We start from the raw sequence: 17,669 nt of genomic DNA, 5'->3' as shown, positions 1-17,669 counted from the left end.
TAATGCACTAACCAGCACTAAGCAGGCCTGATGATTACAAAATATTTAAATTTTAATGTTAGTTCACATCTTTAAAGAAGAGAAAATTAATTATTCCTTCTCTTGTTTTATGTTTGCAATTACAAATATCTAAAACCATTTAAATGCAAATATTGATACACAATTTTGTGATTTTAGATGATTACAAAACAAAATAAATTCCAATAACTTGGTGTTGAGTTCATTTACCTTCATAATCACAATAATTTCTTCATTCAATGTTTGTACCTGTATTATAAACGATGGTAATTAAATGCAAAAATAACAAAAAATGATATGTTGAAAAATAGTGTTAGGCCCATAAACGAAAGCCGCTAAATCAGTAAGAAGGTTAAAAGGTCAACACAATGACGCGCCACCTTCTTTAAAGAGATATGCCACGTCGACAATTCTTCAGAATATGATTGGCTCATCTTACGTTGAAACAAGTCACCAAATCCCACTCGCACGATTTAAACACGCGCGCGCGTGTACTCGCTCTAACTCGTTTGTCTTCTTCGTTTCCTGTTTGGTTTTTTTGAGACTTGGTTTGACCTTTTCTCTTTGGCTTCTTCGGACCGTCGCTGCATCTCCGATGGCGATTACTAAAATTGCTCAAGTCTCGTGGATTCTTACGTTTGTATTGTTGTTGCTGACGGTTAATTACGGCGAAGCTGTATGGTTGACGATTCCGGCGACGGGAGGGACAAAGTGTGTCTCAGAGGAGATACAGAGCAACGTCGTCGTTTTGGCTGATTACTATATTGTCGATGAGCATAATCCTGAACACACTCCTGCTGTTTCTTCTAAGGTATGCTTATTGCTTCCCGAATTGTGCTTCAAAATTGAATATTTTTTAATTAATTAGGAGATTGATGATTGGTTCAATGATTGTGGGTCTTTACTTCGATTCTAGGGTTTTGTTTTGTGTTTTTAGTAATTAAATTGTGTAATCTCTGTCTGTGACTTGGTACGGATCAAACTCATTGATATGTGTTGTTGAGAGAGCAGTTAAATTTTGAAGATAAGGGTTGATGTGTGTTAGGGTCCTCTGTTAAATTTTGAAGATAAGCAGTGTATTTTCTTATAACCAATAGCTAATCATTGAACACAGATGATTGAAGTTGGTGCTTCTTCCTAAATTTAGGATAATCAGATTTGTGATTTTTTTTTTTAGAGATTTGAGGATGTAAATTTGGTTTGTATGGCTAATGTGGTTCATGTAGAGTTTATCATTGGCATAAGGTTTTTCTTATATGGTGTTTTTGAAATTTCTGTGATGACTTTGTGTATAGGTAACATCTCCTTATGGGAACAATCTTCATCATCAAGAAAATGTGACACATGGTCAGTTTGCGTTCACAACTCAAGAAGCTGGTAACTACTTGGCTTGTTTCTGGGTTGATGCTAGTCTAAAGCTAGCTAATCCTCTAACCCTTGGGGTTGATTGGAAGATGGGTATTGCTGCCAAAGATTGGGACTCTGTTGCTAAAAAGGAAAAGATCGAGGCAAGTCTTCTTTTCTCATTGTGACACATATTTCCCTCTTTCTTCTTTCTGATATGAAAACTTCACTGTTGTGAATGTGTGTATCTGCAGGGTGTTGAGCTTCAGTTGAGGAGACTCGAAGGATTGGTGCAAGCAATTCGTGAGAACATAAATTACATCAAAGACAGGTATGTGTTGTTCGCCTTGTTGAGTGTTACCTCTTAAATTCTGTGAATCAAATTTGGTATGAATTGGGACAAGAACATAGCGATAACAAGCATATTTTGTTTTGGATACAGGGAAGCTGAGATGCGGGAAGTGAGTGAAAAAACCAACTCAAGAGTGGCTTGGTTCAGTATAATGTCACTCGGGGTCTGCGTCGTGGTTGCTGGTACACAGATATTGTACCTCAAGCGGTATTTCCACAAGAAGAAGCTCATCTAAAAACTTGGCTTGAAGGGTACCTACTATATATATAGTAACATCACACATCCCCCACCTTGAAAAGAGGGATAAAGGATCAAGCTTGTAGAGTCAATTGGTTAACGCCTTTTCGTTTACATTTCAGTGAAACTTTACTCTACTATCGATAGTTACTTTAGAGATCATTGAGTTTGTGCACAGATCGCTTTGTGTTTGATTGATCTCTGTTGGATTAGACAAAAATACAGTAATGTGACAATGTACCAAAGTTTTTGTTTTTGTTTTTTTTTGTTTCTGACATTTTGAGGTCATCTTAGTATCTGAATTCCGAAACACATCTTATAGTATCTGAATTCCGAAACATGGATGCTAGTTAACATGCTTATCTATAATTGTTGTTAGCTAATAATTCAAGATTTAAATAAAAGTAAAATTGGGTGACGTGATCGTTGCAAAGACGACAGATCTGATTATCATGTGGACAAGCTTCTTTGTATGTTATGTCCTTTTCTGTCATGTGTGGGAACAGTTATTAGACATCGAATCGGAGCAAATATAATACATGTTTATTCATAATGGAAGAACCAATATATGTGGTTAGGTCATCTAAGAATTTACCACTAGTTTATTGACAACACTCATTTTTATAAATGAATACTACATGTCAAGTCAAGCTAAAATATGTATATTTGTTCTCTTTTTTTTTTTTTGTCTGAATTTTAGTTTTACTGTTGTTTTGCTGATATCATCATCTTGTTCACATATACAATGGATCTCTAATTTAATAACAAATAAAAGTTAATGCTAGGAGAAATAATAGAAACTGGAATATCTATAATATTGATTAAAATAAGAAGAGGTGTAATCCATTAGCCCAAGTTATGGAATGGAGTCCAAGCATGAATCCAACTCCATGTTTCTTTTCACTTTTGCCTAATCTCTTTCGTACGTCATCGTACGAACCTCATACGACTTACCATTACCATTAATCACTTTTACTTCTGTACACGGTAAAATTTATCTGTTGTACATTGTTTATATCTTGTAGACAATTATGCATGTTAACGAAGAACGAATCATTGTAGTTGACACAAAAAGAACATAGCATTCAACTCAACATTGAAATGAGACACATCTAAACTCGAACTAATCAATGCGTTAACCCCGTAGGAATGTATCTTAAGCAAACAGTGGTTATATATTATATATATTCTCATTCTGATTATGTTAATATGTTATAAGATTCCACTACCCATGAAAACAGAACAAATATCCAATTGGCTGGTAATGGGTTACATACCACGTCATTGTTGTTTGTGACGCAAACTCGCAAAGTGTGAGAATTAATATCTATAGATTCGCAGAAATTAATTCCCATATCGTTCTTATTTGCATAGCTAGTAATCAAATCCTTAACACCTTTTTTTTTTTGGCATCAACGTTAACAACTTTTTAAAAAAAAATTATTTACTTCCATATAATCTAGAAGTTCTTATTCCTCAAATAATTTCTTATTTAATCATTAAAAAAAAAACAGAAGTGTAAAAGTCGATTATTTTTAATCTAGATATTATATACAAGATCTTCACAAGCAGTAGAACCTCTATAAATTAATATTCTTTGAATTAATACTCGTTATAAATTAATAAATTCTTTTGATTCCGAGTTGGGCCGGTGTAAAAACTGACACATTTCGATAAAATAATAAATTAATATTTTTTTAAAACCCAGTGTAAAAATATGGTCCCATCAATATCATAAATTAATAATCAAGTAAACTAATATATATATATATATATAATATCTAGTGAAATATATAACTATATTGTTGTTTGCTTATTATTGAATTTGTATTCTTGTTGGAGCTTATCTATAATATTTCTGACTGCAACAAAACTTCTAGTGTTGTTTTCCCAAATTGCATCCAAAAACCATAAAGAGTTTTATAAACGATAATTGATTCATTACATATAACTTGTTATTAATGTACCAAAATATCTTCTTTAACTTCATCATACTATAAAAAATAGTAAGAGTGATTTTTTCTTAACTATGAACTTATACATGTATCATTGTTACGTTGATAATCTAGTAAATTATTGGCATCCATCCTATTACGATAGCCAAAATTATTAATCAAATCATCAAATTCAGTTTATGAATCGTCAACTTCATAAATTAATACTTTACTAATTTATCAATAAATTAATAATTATTAATTTATCGATAAATTAAAACTTCTATAAATTAATAAAATTTCATGGTCTCGACATTATTAATTTATAGAGGTTTTACTGTATTAGCAAAACTTCTACGATGATATATTATATCCTTTTGGAACGAACGATTAATATGAGAACTGAAAATGGTACATCGATATATCATATAAACCCTTAAAATGGTATCACATGGAAAATCAAACTTTAGAATAAATGTGAAATGCCCGTATATATACTTTGGAGTAATAAGTCGCATCCAACGATATATAAGATATGTTGGAATAAAATTTCGTCGATTGAGAGGGAACAGAGTACATAAGAAGAAGCATCTAAGTAACGTGGAAGATTGATGCCATGCTTAATTAGCTTAAACAAGAGAACATAGAATGTAGTTCCTTTTACTACGTTATGTTTCTTTCTTCTTATATATTTTTTTTCTATAAAAAGAGATATACATATTTATACTTACAGTTACAGGTATAATTTATCAATTTATTTATTTTAACATGCAGAAATAAACGTAAGTGTTATTGCCCCTATAGGCCATGGTTATATTCAGATTTGCTAATTGTTTTCTTTTGCATGCGTATATGTTTGTTTATAATTTTTTAAGGAACACAGAGAAAACCAATCTTACCAATCTTGATCTAATATGAATATAATATAATGGGACACAAAAGCAGGCAGCCTTACTGATGACGAAACGAAGAGCACTAGTAGCCGCATCGCATTAGAAGGACCTAACCACGCTTGTCGTTTCATGGGACGAATCACAACAAAATGCATCACAAAAAGCACATTTATTTTGCTTTTGCTTCATTAATTTAGGTTTATTGATCATTTGTTTATGGTACTCTTGATTACCCGTACAAAAACGTGGTTCATTTTTACTCTTACTATTTAATGCATGAAATATCCAAACATCATCCCTTTGGAATGTTTTCTTGATTATTTGATATATAAATTTTTGTACATTAATAATATAGATTATGAATATGATCTCGCATCTTTTTTTAACACCAAAACAAAACAAAAATCATAAATTATGAAAATTAAATATAGAAAATACAAAAGCACTAAATTTCTTGTAACGTCCTCCTTCAGATCCATATAAAAATGTAATTTTCGGGCTTCTATAGCTAATTATGATTACATTTTTCACAAACAATATCAAGAGAAACTGGCCAGCAAATTTAATCCGTAATATTATTCAAGCTGTGCATATATATATATATATATATATATATATATATATATTCCGCCAATCAAAAGAAAAAATCAGATCGATTACCATTGATAGTCTAGAAAAAATCAGATCGGTTACGTTTTATCAAGCTGTGCACAGTGCACTATCATGTACTTCGTCTTTATATGTGGTACGAACTAACTATAAATTAGCCTATAGAAAATATTAGAATGGATTAATCTTTGGACGAGATGGTGTCCACTCTTCAAATCACCACAATGTCCCCTATCTGTTTTCGGCGACAAGATGAATCGGTTTATGCTCCCATTTATTTCAAGCACTAAACACAACCATCATTCGCTTCTATATTATGTTAAATATAATATTAAAATCAGCTATCTCATCGGATAAAATTCAATATTTTTGGCTCATTATCTACACGACACAACGGATCATTCACGCAACAGATAATTCACATATGGCTCCACAAAAATGAATTCATAAAAATTAATATAATAAAATTGTTGGAAAATGAAAGAGTCATGTGTCCCGTTAATTCTAGTACTTAAACATATTCTGATTTTGCACATATATAGATAGACATATATATTCGTGGTTAAAACTTGTTGAAGGTGCAAAAAATTATAGTCACTCACGTTACTCATTGCAATAAAGGTTGCATAATGGTTTATATATAAGGTTGCATAATGTTTTATATTATAACTAGAGGTGAATTGTTTCGTGAATATTCAGGTTGATACTAATTTTTCTTTTCCTAGATTCGACAAGTGTGATGAGTGGATAAAAAATGGATGACGTCTGAGTGGATTGTATATCATACAAATAAATAATGTAAGTGCATGCTTTTTGATTCTTAGAAACTACTATTTGCTTATAACTTACGAATTATATATATATGGTTCGGCTTGAACGTTAAAAGTCTAAATAGAATTTGGTGTATATTGGTACATTACACGCTTTTTATTGGTACGATACTTTATGATTCGTTATCAAATATAGTAATACTACATTGACGAGAACATTCTCATTATAGTGATCTTAGATTAATAATCCAGCCAATCTTATTTATCCAAATATCCCACAAAAAATGCGACATTATACGCAAGTGTTCACAACCAATAGTCTTTTATATAAATTAAGTAGGTACGTAACCAACGAAATTACGACCTAATCCGGTTTTGATTATCTAGAGCAGGAGCCAGGAGTAGAGTTAGCCACACATAATGGATACGTACTTGGTAACATTTAAAAAAATCAATATTTTAAAAAGTGATATGCTAAAATAACGAATGGATGGTAATATGCACTCGTATATTGCTTTTTGTGTCAGCACAATTTGGCTATATAAGCAAGTACCCTCTTGTAGTGTAAAATCATTCACAGATCATAACTAAGTACGCTTGAATACATCCAAAAACACCAAGAAAGAGAAACTTAGAGAGAAAGAGAAAGATATAAAAATGGGGAGTGAGAAAATGTGGGGAGGGTTAATGAATAGAGTGAAACCATACTTAGCAATGATATCTATGCAATTTGGTTATGCTGGTATGTACATAATCACCATGGTCTCTCTTAAACATGGCATGAACCATTACATCCTAGCAGTTTATCGCCATGCAATCGCCACCGCCGTCATCGCTCCGTTTGCTCTTTTTCATGAAAGGTATATATTTTCTCATTTATTTGTAAACCGGCTAATCATTCCGGACTGAATCTTTAACTTTGTTTTATTGATATGGTTTACGCAGGAAAATAAGGCCCAAGATGACGTTCCGAATATTCCTCCAAATTGCGCTGCTCGGTTTTATTGAGTAATACTCTTTAACTGTTCTATATATATCACACACACACGACAAAACATAGGAACACTCTCTCTCTATGTTTTGCTTTTGTAGTTTTTATATAGTTAACGCAAATATCAGTAGTAATAATTTTTGTTAGAAAAGTTAATTAATCATGAGGGTCGATAAAATGACAGGCCGGTGCTGGATCAGAATCTCTACTACGTCGGGATGACTTACACCTCAGCAACTTTCGCTTCTGCTACGGCTAATGTCCTTCCCGCCATCACCTTCGTCTTGGCCATCATTTTCAGGTTTACATTATTTAAAAAAAAAATCTTTTACTTATATTCATCAAACATGTCATGCTTTTAGATTCTTATATATTCCATCCCAAAAAAAAAAAAAAAAAACTATTGTTATGATCAACTTATTTAATGAAATTACCGTTAGAAATTTTTTCTCTTTGATAAAACTATACAGATTTATTTTACTTTGATTCTGATCTTGAGAATAATTTTTTACTTTTCCCATACCGTGGGAACAAGATTAATGGAATCATAGGAAAACACAGTTAATATGTTCGTGGAACTTGATACCACTTGAATAATTAATTAATATAACCACCAAAAAAGAAATATACTGGGTGAGATCATCACTTCCACTTACGTAAGTTGTCATTATAATGTATACGGAACATATAGAACATTACTGTTTGATCATGCACATATAACTAGATATAAAGCTCGTTTATTTAACGATTGTAAAAAAAAAAAAATCAGATTAGAGAGCGTGAACTTTAAGAAGGTACGAAGCATAGCCAAAGTTGTGGGGACGGTGATCACAGTATCCGGAGCACTTCTCATGACTCTCTACAAAGGTCCAATAGTTGACTTTATCAGATTCGGCGGTGGCGGAGGAGGAGGTAGTGACGGTGATGGTTCCTCCCACGGTGGTGCAGGAGCGGCGGCGATGGACAAACACTGGATTCCGGGAACACTTATGTTGTTGGGAAGAACTTTTGGTTGGGCCGGTTTCTTCATTCTACAAGTGAGTAGTACCAATTAATTTACAATTTCCCGGTATATACACACATTTAACCAAATCTAACCGGGTTTTGTCTTATTACGTTAAAACGCAGTCGTTTACACTGAAGAAGTACCCAGCTCCGCTGTCGCTAACAGCTTTGATATGTTTAATGGGAACGTTAGAAGGAACCGCCGTCTCATTGGTAACGGTACGTGACTTGAGTGCTTGGAAGATCGGCTTCGACTCTAACCTCTTCGCCGCCGCTTACTCCGTAAGACTCCAATCATTTAATCTAAGTTTTATACTGTTAATGATTATTAAACTAATGAAACTAAAAATTAATGGTGATTAGGGGGTGATATGTTCGGGAGTGGCGTATTACGTGCAAGGAGTAGTGATGAAAGAAAGAGGACCAGTTTTTGTTGCGACATTTAATCCACTTTGTGTCGTTATAACTGCTGCTCTTGGTGTTGTTGTCTTGTCTGAAAGTATTCATCTCGGAAGGTATTTATTTATTTTTCTATTTGAAAATCAGTATACATATAAAGTTTTTTTTGGACCCAACTAAATTAATTGTTTCTACTAAATTTTTCCAGTGTGATTGGAACGTTATTTATAATCGTGGGCCTATACACTGTTGTATGGGGGAAAGGCAAAGACAAGAGAATGACTGATGATGACGACGAATATAGCAAAGAACTTCCGGTTAAGAGTCCGGTTAAACCAATAGATACCGGTAAAAGCTTAGCCTGTGAACCCGAGATGATAGCTAAAGAAGGCCAGGAGACTAATAAGGCTACTCAAGTTGAGGTTTAAGGATATTAAACGGAGATGAATCAGTCCCATCTTTCCCTTCTCTGTATATTAGTCTATGCTTTTGCTTTATTTGCTTTCCAAGGTTAACAGAGATTTTGGCAGATCAATATGTAATATTACGAGATGAATTAATCATCTTATAAGTTAACTAAAAGTTTTTTTGTGAGATATGTAACTTCAAAAATAATTAAAGAGATCAATAACCAATGTTTTGGTTTTACTCATCACAAAGGGGTTTTTTTAATGCGCGGAAAATAACAATTGTTGTTGAATCAAGATGAGAAAACAAAGGAGAAATAAGCAATGGAGATGAGAAATGTGATACAGAAGTGGCTAACTGAGGAGGAGGCGGTTGAGACGCTACCTGCTGGACCATTAGCAGGGTTACCTGGGAAGGAACCACCGCTTGAAGGAAGCACAGATGATCTTGGTGAAGATGCTATTGATCCAGGACCATCAAAATCCGGTGAAGGTGCTGGTGCATACATTAGATCCTTAGGAACGGTATCAGGTGGAGCTAGAAGCGGCGCAAATTGTTGAGGTCCTGCATTTTTTACCATTGCACTTACATAAGATCGGATGATATTAGCACCTGGTTTATCCTTTAACCAGATATATGGTTTAGAAAGAACTTACCGGGACATCGGGGTTGAAGAGACCTGGTCAGCCTATCAAACGAAAGAGAAAGAATTGGTAAGTAGTTCAGAATCATTAGTAAGGGTATTGTGAAAGAGGTGAAAGACAAGGTGAATTGTATTTTACTAACATGGTCAAGATAGTGCCGTTGGCAAAACCATTGTAATCACAGGTTGTAACATTACAGCCAGCGCTACTCTGCAGCACAGTGATATTACCAAGCATGAGGTTGCTGTTCCTACACTGCATACTTGAGCATGAGACGGCTAAAGAAGCAGGCTCACAATACAAACTGCATCACATCAAACACACACACAAACACCACAAGTAAGTAAAAAATGCAATCACAGAGGATTTGATTAGTAATATCAATCAACATAGCTTGAGAGAGGAGAGAATCTTAGATATCATTACTTGCGACTCCCAAGCGCACAACTGCATTGCACACAGTGACCTGCAGCTAGAGCGTAGCTACCATTTGGAACAATCAATCCGAAATCTGATGCATAGCTGGGGAACTTTGAAGCGCAAGCTGAGAAGAGGTGAAAATACAACAGAACCAAAAACATTAAAACAACTGTTATTGTTTGCTAAAACTCAAGCAAAAAAGGCCACAAAAGAGGCAACACTTTTGGTAGCTCAAACACATACAACGCCAAAAACAATACCTTAAACGAGAATCAAAACAACATAAAGCAATCAAACAGCAACTAAAGAAACAATCAAAAGTCCACAAAGCTACACCAAAACAAAACTCCCAATATGGTAAACAGATTTGACTGTAACTAACAATAAAAACAACTTCTCTCACTATAACATAACCCTAAAGATAGAAACTTTTGATATTCCAATTTCAGTATTTAGAGACCTCACCTGACAAAGGAACAGCAAGAATATCTCCAGAACTAACATCAGGACCACCCATAGCATTCACATTCATCAAATCAGTAATAGTAGTCGAATACCTCCTAGCGATTCCGACCAATGTATCAATCTCCCTCACAACATACGACAAGTAAACAGCGGGCAAAGAATTGTCGGTGCCATTGAAACAAGCGCAAGGCAAGGGTATAACAAGACTGGTCCCAACATCGAGCAAAGACGGGTCATTGACGGAGTTAGCTTCCTGGATCTGCTCGGAAGATACCAAACCTCCGTAAACAGAGTCAGCAATGGATCCTAGAGTATCTGAAGGTCGGGTCTTGTAATGGGTTGAGACAGATTTCCTGATACCGTCGACGCAGGAGCAAGTGATTGGGATTTTGAGGAAGAGCTTGGAAGGAAGGATGTGGTTCTCGACGTCTGGGTAAGAGATATCGATGGCGTTAGCTAAAAGGACAGAGATTGGGTCGACTTGGAAGAGAGACGCGACTTCCGAGACTTTGAGGTCGGTGTAGAGTGTGTAGCCGAGTAAAGAGTTGCAAGTGTCGTTGCTTGAGCAAGGCTCGATTGTTGATTTCGCCGTCACTGTGTAGACGAGACTCGAAGCTAGAAACAGAGTGACGAACAAGAAAAAGGTGGGCTTTTCTGGGTTTCTCATTGTTCAGACTCTCTTTCTAGGGTTTTATGAAATTTTGAAAATCTCTCTTCTAGGGTTTTTAAATCTCTCTTACAGGACCAGTGACAAGAGAGAGTAGTACAATAAGACAAAGAATAAAGTTGGAACTATCCGAAGATGAATCTGGAAATTTTAGAGGTTTGGTATAGAGAATCTCTGTGTTTTCTTCTAGAAAGAGAGAGAGAAGAAAAGTTTTACTTTATTTTTTGAAATGGAGAAGAGAGAAGAGAGGTAAGGAAGAAGGAGACAAGTGTGTTGTACAGACAGACAGAGAGTGAACAGGAAACGGTAGCTTTGCGATCTCCAAGACATACATCTCTTTTTTTATTTCTTGAAGCTGTTATGACTGATTTGCCCTTTACTCCTTAACTCCTTTGACCTGTTTCAGACAACTGTAGAGCATGAAGATTTTTGAAGGACATGGCGGTAAATTCAGCAACATAAGCTGAGGCCCACTTAAGAAAAGGAAAGCCCATTTCAACTTTTTTTTTTTTTGGAGAAGCGAAAGCAACGAATTTTATTTAGCTGTTTGAGAGCTTAAAGAGCCGCCGCATTATTATTCTTTCCCCTCAGACACGGTCTTAATGCTGTCTCTTTCTTGTACTAATCGATCATTGTCAAATTAACGTTGTTAATAACTTTGATCCTTCAAAGATTCCCCAAACTGGCAAAAAAAACTTTCATGTTTTAAGGCCTTGATCTTAGAACATGGGATGTTTTTAAGGTAGGGGGTTTTGTTTCTGAATTAGCTTGTCAATTTGGTATACATATGTGAAATCAGGCCTTTGTGAAATCAGTAGCATAATTCAATACAAAATGAGCTTGCTTTATGTATCTTTTGTGGTCATCTCTTAGTTGGTTTTTATGAGGATTGACAGTTCTATAATATGGGATGCAACTTATTATGTAGCTCTTTCAAATGTACTGATGTAACTAGCACGAGGGGAAGAGTAACTAACCACATCAAATGGTATATATATTGAATTTTTCTCTCTCTAATTTCTCTGGTTTGAGTAAATAAATGGAAACATATAAGTTAAACTAAAGTCACTTGGGGTTGCTTCAAGATCAAATCTAAACTCCTTTGGTTAAGTACTTCTCAGTCTGAAGAATGTACCGATGATATTTAAACTTTACTCTCCAGTTTATCATTAACAAGAGGAATCAGTTCTGTTTTGTTCCTTGGTGTACGAGGAGTACGAGGAGTCCTGGGAGTTCCCGGTTGTTTCTGAGATAGCATGTGGCTTACATATCCATAAAAAGTGCATCCCACTAGGGTGATTCCGCATCCTACAGCATTCATTGGTGAGATCGGGTTTCTGAATATCATCCATGATACCAACACAGCCACAGCAACCTGCAAATCACATAACCATCCATCAAAACAACATTATGTTTGATTCAACTGTTATGGGGTTTGCAATTTGTTCTTTACCTTGAGGTTTCCAGCTACATTGAATGTGACTGCTGTAGTGGAGTGAATGACATAGAAGATGGAGAAGTTAAGACAGAAAGCTAGAACACCTGAGCTGAAAATAATCATGAGAGCCGACCATGGAGACGGGTGTGCTTCAAACCAATCCAAAATTCCATTCCCTTCGAGTAAAAATGCTGGTAGTCCGAGAATCATGGTCGCAAAAGGCGCCATATAGTACACCGTGTTTATGCTAAATAGAGAGACATAACAATGAGGAGGACACAGACACTACACTCAGTTCCATGAATTAGAAAAACACCAAGTTAAGTGATTCACAATTGGACAATGAGGCCATGACATGAACAATCCAACTGTAAGTTCTCATATTATCAGCACCCATCATGTGAAACTGAAGATTATAAACCTCAGAAAGCTGAACACTAATGACTAACCTATCAAATTTGTATCCATGAAGAAGAGATTCAGCAAGAATGGTCTTTGTAGAGGTAGCTAAACACCCAAACAGAGCAGCACAGAATCCAAAAACATTAAAGCTAAGTTCTGTAATAGAAGTCAGAAGTATCCCACCAACAATAGGCACCAACGACGCCCAAATACGCCAATCAAAATATTTCCTCCATACCAACCACTGTAACACAACTGCACATTACACACAAAAAATAAACACAACTCAGAAAACAAAAACAAGACCACTCCCTTTTTTACTCCCAATCTTTAAAAAAAACTCAAAACCTGTTGTTGCAGGAGTGAAAGATTTGATAGTCTGCATAAAAGAGACAGGAATGTATCTAAGACTGATGTTTCCCAACACAATGTTGATACAGAACACAAATGACATTGGAAAAATCCTCTTCCACCGGTCTTCTGGATCAACCACAATCAAAGGTTTAAGCTTTAAGACTTTGATCACAATGTAAGCTCCAATCGATGAACATATGAAATGAACACATGAAACCGACAACGGAAACTTGAAATCCAGCTTCTGGGGAAACAGAAAGATACCAAATTTGAAACACAGATCAGATTTAAAGCTACGTTTTTAATAATGAAATTTAAAAGGACGAGACTTTTTTAAAAAAAACCTGAAAGATCCATTTGTTCATGATGATAACAGTAACGTTGAAACCCCACCACTGAAGAATCGCTAACAGAGATCTGAACATACTCCATTGTTGCCACAGACTACTTCCTTCCTCCATCCTCACTCCTTTTTTTAATCTCCGTTCGATGATTCGTCAAAACGTAGAATTGGAGCCACGAAATCAACCAAAACCCAAAAATTTTTTGAAGGGTTTTGAGAAGAGATGGATCCAAATTTTTTAGGGAATGTGGCAATGCCAAGGCTAAATAAGAAACCCTAATTAAAGCGCGAGAGGGAAGAGTGTACGTAACGGTAGCAGTATTATTCTAATCTCTCTCTCTGCTTCATGCTTATATGCGATTTTTTCTCTCTTTCGTATGTTTCCATGTAGTTTAATGCATATATCGTTAATGTTTATACAAGTTACCATTATAAGTTGTTACAGATTAATTATAAATGTAACTAATTTAGCTTTAACAAATTTTCCACATATAAGTAAACAGTTTTAACAAAAAAAATAAAAAAGGTAAACAATTGAACAAATAGTTGTTCACACACAAATCAAATCACTAGTTTAAGTATCTTGAAGGATAAATAAAGTACACTTGAAAAATTTATTGTTAAAAAAACACAAATATATATAACTTATGCATCAAGAAAAAAAAAAAAAGACAATTTGTAAATTTTGGTAAATTAGGTACATATCCAGCTAAATTGTCTGCAAAACTTTTTTATGGGACTCTCACCTGGAGGGACAATGTATTGCCCACCGCTGATAGGATCACATAGCATCTTGCAAGGGTTATCACATATGGCTGGAGTCGCTTTTTTTGATGCTTTCATGCACAGGTTTACGACACAATCTTTGACACACGCGTTGGAATAAGAAACTTGTGCTGAAATTGAAAACATCATTGTTATTAGAATTACAATAATCATTAAACTGCAGATTTTCTTTGATACTTGAGCTGCCATGTCGTTTTAAGTATCGCGATCTCTGCAAACTTATTGTAATGTTTGATTTTTTTTTTTCTTTTATTTTTTCCCGTAGTGCGTTTTGAAACGAGATGAGTTGGTGAGAATGTTGGGTTGATGTTTGATGATTTATATAGTACAAATAATTCTACCAGAATTTAGTAGTTACTATATTTAGGAGGTCAAGTTGTTTTTTTTTTTTTTTTTTCATCACTTCTTATTTGGTAAATATGTCGATTGATTTTTGAAAGACTAGATGTGTTATACTGTTTTGGCCATATAATTAAACAACTATTTGCTGTGCATAGATAAGTAATAAGTAACAGTAATTGCTAATATTTAAATATTAGCCTAAACAACACATATCTAAATGGCATTTTAAGTTTACGTTGATTTTAGTAATAACTCAACATATATAATCGTGCTATGTACAGTAATTTTTGGTTGACTGCCAAACTAAAGATAAAAGAACGCTATGTGAATGATATGGCTTCGTTTTGATATAAATGAGAAATTTATAAGTGGTAGAAAAAAAAAACATGAAGCGAGCGAAGAGAGGAGCCAAAAAGTTCATAAATTGCGGTGGTAAAGGAGAAAGAAAGAGAAAAAAGGAGAGAGTCTGAATTTGAACGTGGAGAGAATCAAATTAATCGTATTTAGTTATCATTCAATAAACTGAAAACGTTGAATAAACTGGGTAAGGTGAAAGGTATTAGTCCATTCTGAATCTGAAACGATTTCAAGATTTACATATATATATAAAGTTTCTTTCATAAACTCACAAAATAAGTGTTTTCACAAAATTAAAAATCCAAATAATTTGATTTTTTTTTTTCATTTTAAAACTCATACTAGATTAGTACCCGTGCATTCATGCTAGAGCACTTTATTTCATATAAAATTTTTGAATAATTATATATATATATATATATATATATTTTTTTTTTATGTTGTATTAGCTTTAAATCATAGGCCAATTTGTGTGATAACCAAAATGATAAATAAAATAAAGAATATAGCACATATTTTTTTAAATTAAGAGAATAGAGTTATGGGTAGTTAAAATTACACTTTTAACATTTTGATGGTAGTGGTGGTAGAGGAGGATGGTGGTGGCCGGAGGAAGCGGTGGCCGATGGCCAGAGGTGGCGGTGGCCAAAGGTTGCGACACTGGTGACGGTCAGAGGTTGCGGCGGTGGCTGGAAGTGGCGGTGGCCAGTAGCCGAAGGTTACGGCGGTGGCCGGCAGTCGGAGGTTGCGGCGGTGGTGGTAAAGGGATAGTAGTGGTGGAGGTGGAGAAGATGAGGATAAATTTGATAATAATACATAATATACATAGAATATGATAGATATGTAGTTAGTATAATTAGTTTTTGAATTAAAGGATTTTTTTTGTTATACATTGCAATTCCTTTTAAATCATCTTATCATATAATTTTGACATTCTATATTTAATCCATTGTTTGAAGATCATAATTTATTCTATCATACACAGCACATTATATTTAGAACATGTAAAATCAATAAAAGATCAAAATTGATTATATGATCAGAGCAAAATTAGGAGAAATATAACATAAAGTGATCGTTCAAAGATGGTTTATGTAAACCTATACATATTATATTAAATTTAAATTAAGTATATATAAAATTGAGATATATAAGATTAAATCAGTGGCACAACACGTGAAATGATGAATATATATTTCATACACTCGTTTGTGAATTTCATATGGTTGTAAAAAAGCTACTAATGTCAAATAGTAACTTAAAATAAATATATTTCAAATAATAACTTCAATTTATGATATTTATTCAAATGGTAAGAATTTAATTATGTAAATCTTATAAATAATAGGTTACTTTGGCAAATGTACTTCCGAGTTAATAATAGGAGGATGATCTTCTTATTAAAATGTTTCAAATTATAAGTGAAAATGATTTCAAGTAATATATACTTTGCACAAAAAAAATATTTAAAGTTTATTGGTCAAACCCACGATTGTTTATTAGTTTTGGGTTAGAATTCTATATACACTACAATTTTTTTTCCTAACAAGTTTGTCTATATTAATCATTAATAATTTGTAATATCTGACAATCAAAACCAGTCTTTGGTGTAGAAATTTTTTTATCCACCGGTACGACTAAAGAGATTCTTGTATTTTCTAGAAATTTTGTAAGATGTAAATCATTATCTTATTTAAAATACCATAAAAAAATTAAAATAATATAATAGAAATGTTACATAACTATTATAAATTTACGATCGATACATTATATATTTTGCATTGACTAAATGTGTACAAAAATTAAAGAAAGAAAGGAAAATATGCTTAAAATAATAATGTTAGAGATCTAAAGTATATTTTTTTGGTTTACATAACTTTACAAAATTTACTTCATAATCGAGTTTTTGACGAGCTTCAGTATTTGTTCTATAAGATTGATACCAACATAACATGTATTATGTTAACTTCCAATTATGCACCTGTTAACTTCCAATTATGCACCTTATGGATTGGAGCGCTATTTATCCTAAAATAAATTCCATCTTCCTTAACTATCCATTCATATATGCTTCCCTGAGGTACTCTTTGGGATCTGGATTTATACACATCAAATTTTTGTTCAAACTTATAGTTAGGCCCATGTCTAAAAGTACACCAAAAAAGCGTATTACGTAGCCAGGTCTCTTTGATAGGAAATTGATATAATTTTCCATACGGCACATATTGTGGTCCTTTGTCGATACTTCCAGATTTACAATGCACAAAGAGGGTTGTGTGTTTGTGATTGGGATCGAGATTGTTCCATATATTGAGCTTGTTTTCGCGCGCGAATATAATGGTGCATTGGCCATAAACAATTAGAAAAACTAAGAGATGTTTCATTGTTTTTATTTTTAGATGTTTTGATTCTATTTTTCTTGTGTTAAATTGCTTTGGTGCTTGCAATATTATTTATACACTTAGATTGCTATTTTTGGATTTGCATTTTC

At 33.9% G+C, this 17,669-nt stretch overlaps 6 protein-coding genes across 6 annotated transcripts; 2 read left to right on the top strand and 4 right to left on the bottom strand.

Annotated features, from left to right (window-relative positions):
* Nucleotides 1-498: 498 nt before the first annotated feature.
* LOC104756535 (transmembrane emp24 domain-containing protein p24delta5) lies at nt 499-2,228 on the top strand. The gene is made up of 4 exons (XM_010479137.3): nt 499-829; nt 1,314-1,526; nt 1,617-1,693; nt 1,805-2,228. Exons 1-4 carry the CDS (start codon nt 614-616, stop codon nt 1,947-1,949), a joined length of 651 nt encoding a protein of 216 aa, XP_010477439.1. The 5' UTR covers nt 499-613; the 3' UTR covers nt 1,950-2,228.
* Nucleotides 2,229-6,499: 4,271 nt separating this feature from the next.
* Nucleotides 6,500-9,211, top strand: LOC104756533 (WAT1-related protein At1g21890-like). The gene is made up of 7 exons (XM_010479136.3): nt 6,500-7,017; nt 7,103-7,165; nt 7,333-7,449; nt 7,918-8,185; nt 8,277-8,435; nt 8,517-8,668; nt 8,761-9,211. The coding sequence occupies exons 1-7, from the start codon at nt 6,815-6,817 to the stop codon at nt 8,978-8,980; spliced, it is 1,182 nt and encodes a 393-aa protein (XP_010477438.2). The 5' UTR covers nt 6,500-6,814; the 3' UTR covers nt 8,981-9,211.
* A 30-nt stretch (nt 9,212-9,241) lies between these two features.
* On the bottom strand, nt 9,242-11,705 carry LOC104756532 (lysM domain-containing GPI-anchored protein 1). Its single transcript, XM_010479135.3, has 5 exons — nt 10,490-11,705; nt 10,031-10,148; nt 9,747-9,908; nt 9,617-9,648; nt 9,242-9,524 (listed from the first exon to the last, which is right to left on the bottom strand). The coding sequence occupies exons 1-5, from the start codon at nt 11,154-11,156 to the stop codon at nt 9,253-9,255; spliced, it is 1,251 nt and encodes a 416-aa protein (XP_010477437.1). The 5' UTR covers nt 11,157-11,705; the 3' UTR covers nt 9,242-9,252.
* A 477-nt stretch (nt 11,706-12,182) lies between these two features.
* Nucleotides 12,183-13,937, bottom strand: LOC104756531 (GDP-mannose transporter GONST5). Its single transcript, XM_010479134.2, has 5 exons — nt 13,695-13,937; nt 13,345-13,594; nt 13,044-13,251; nt 12,610-12,841; nt 12,183-12,531 (listed from the first exon to the last, which is right to left on the bottom strand). The coding sequence occupies exons 1-5, from the start codon at nt 13,809-13,811 to the stop codon at nt 12,301-12,303; spliced, it is 1,038 nt and encodes a 345-aa protein (XP_010477436.1). The 5' UTR covers nt 13,812-13,937; the 3' UTR covers nt 12,183-12,300.
* A 449-nt stretch (nt 13,938-14,386) lies between these two features.
* Nucleotides 14,387-14,668, bottom strand: LOC104756530 (uncharacterized). The gene has a single exon (XM_010479133.2). It carries the CDS (start codon nt 14,666-14,668, stop codon nt 14,387-14,389), a length of 282 nt encoding a protein of 93 aa, XP_010477435.2.
* Nucleotides 14,669-16,896: 2,228 nt separating this feature from the next.
* LOC104756529 (S-protein homolog 21-like) lies at nt 16,897-17,598 on the bottom strand. The gene has a single exon (XM_010479132.2). The coding sequence runs from the start codon at nt 17,560-17,562 to the stop codon at nt 17,152-17,154; it is 411 nt and encodes a 136-aa protein (XP_010477434.1). The 5' UTR covers nt 17,563-17,598; the 3' UTR covers nt 16,897-17,151.
* Between the last annotated feature and the right edge of the window lie 71 nt (nt 17,599-17,669).

Source organism: Camelina sativa, chromosome 17 (genome assembly GCF_030686135.1).
Source record: "Camelina sativa cultivar CO46 ecotype springtype chromosome 17, ASM3068613v1".
In the NCBI taxonomy this organism is placed as follows: Eukaryota; Viridiplantae; Streptophyta; class Magnoliopsida; order Brassicales; family Brassicaceae; genus Camelina; species Camelina sativa.
Note: the sequence above shows the minus strand (reverse complement) of the source record. Positions and strands in the feature narration are given on the sequence as shown.

Coding starts and splice junctions, on each gene's coding strand:
- LOC104756535 (XM_010479137.3), top strand. CDS start 614: ATGGCGATTACTAAAATTGCTCAAGTCTCGTGGATTCTTACGTTTGTA. Junction 1,527..1,616: donor CTAAAAAGGAAAAGATCGAG/GCAAGTCTTCTT, acceptor GTGTATCTGCAG/GGTGTTGAGCTTCAGTTGAG. Junction 1,694..1,804: donor ATAAATTACATCAAAGACAG/GTATGTGTTGTT, acceptor TTTTGGATACAG/GGAAGCTGAGATGCGGGAAG.
- LOC104756533 (XM_010479136.3), top strand. CDS start 6,815: ATGGGGAGTGAGAAAATGTGGGGAGGGTTAATGAATAGAGTGAAACCA. Junction 7,018..7,102: donor TTTGCTCTTTTTCATGAAAG/GTATATATTTTC, acceptor TGGTTTACGCAG/GAAAATAAGGCCCAAGATGA. Junction 8,669..8,760: donor GAAAGTATTCATCTCGGAAG/GTATTTATTTAT, acceptor AAATTTTTCCAG/TGTGATTGGAACGTTATTTA.
- LOC104756532 (XM_010479135.3), bottom strand. CDS start 11,156: ATGAGAAACCCAGAAAAGCCCACCTTTTTCTTGTTCGTCACTCTGTTT. Junction 9,909..10,030: donor TGTGCGCTTGGGAGTCGCAA/GTAATGATATCT, acceptor GATGTGATGCAG/TTTGTATTGTGAGCCTGCTT. Junction 9,525..9,616: donor TCTTCAACCCCGATGTCCCG/GTAAGTTCTTTC, acceptor TAAAAAATGCAG/GACCTCAACAATTTGCGCCG.
- LOC104756531 (XM_010479134.2), bottom strand. CDS start 13,811: ATGGAGGAAGGAAGTAGTCTGTGGCAACAATGGAGTATGTTCAGATCT. Junction 12,842..13,043: donor CATGGATACAAATTTGATAG/GTTAGTCATTAG, acceptor CTCTCTATTTAG/CATAAACACGGTGTACTATA. Junction 12,532..12,609: donor ATGTAGCTGGAAACCTCAAG/GTAAAGAACAAA, acceptor TGTGATTTGCAG/GTTGCTGTGGCTGTGTTGGT.
- LOC104756530 (XM_010479133.2), bottom strand. CDS start 14,668: ATGGCAGCTCAAGTATCAAAGAAAATCTGCAGTTTAATGATTATTGTA.
- LOC104756529 (XM_010479132.2), bottom strand. CDS start 17,562: ATGAAACATCTCTTAGTTTTTCTAATTGTTTATGGCCAATGCACCATT.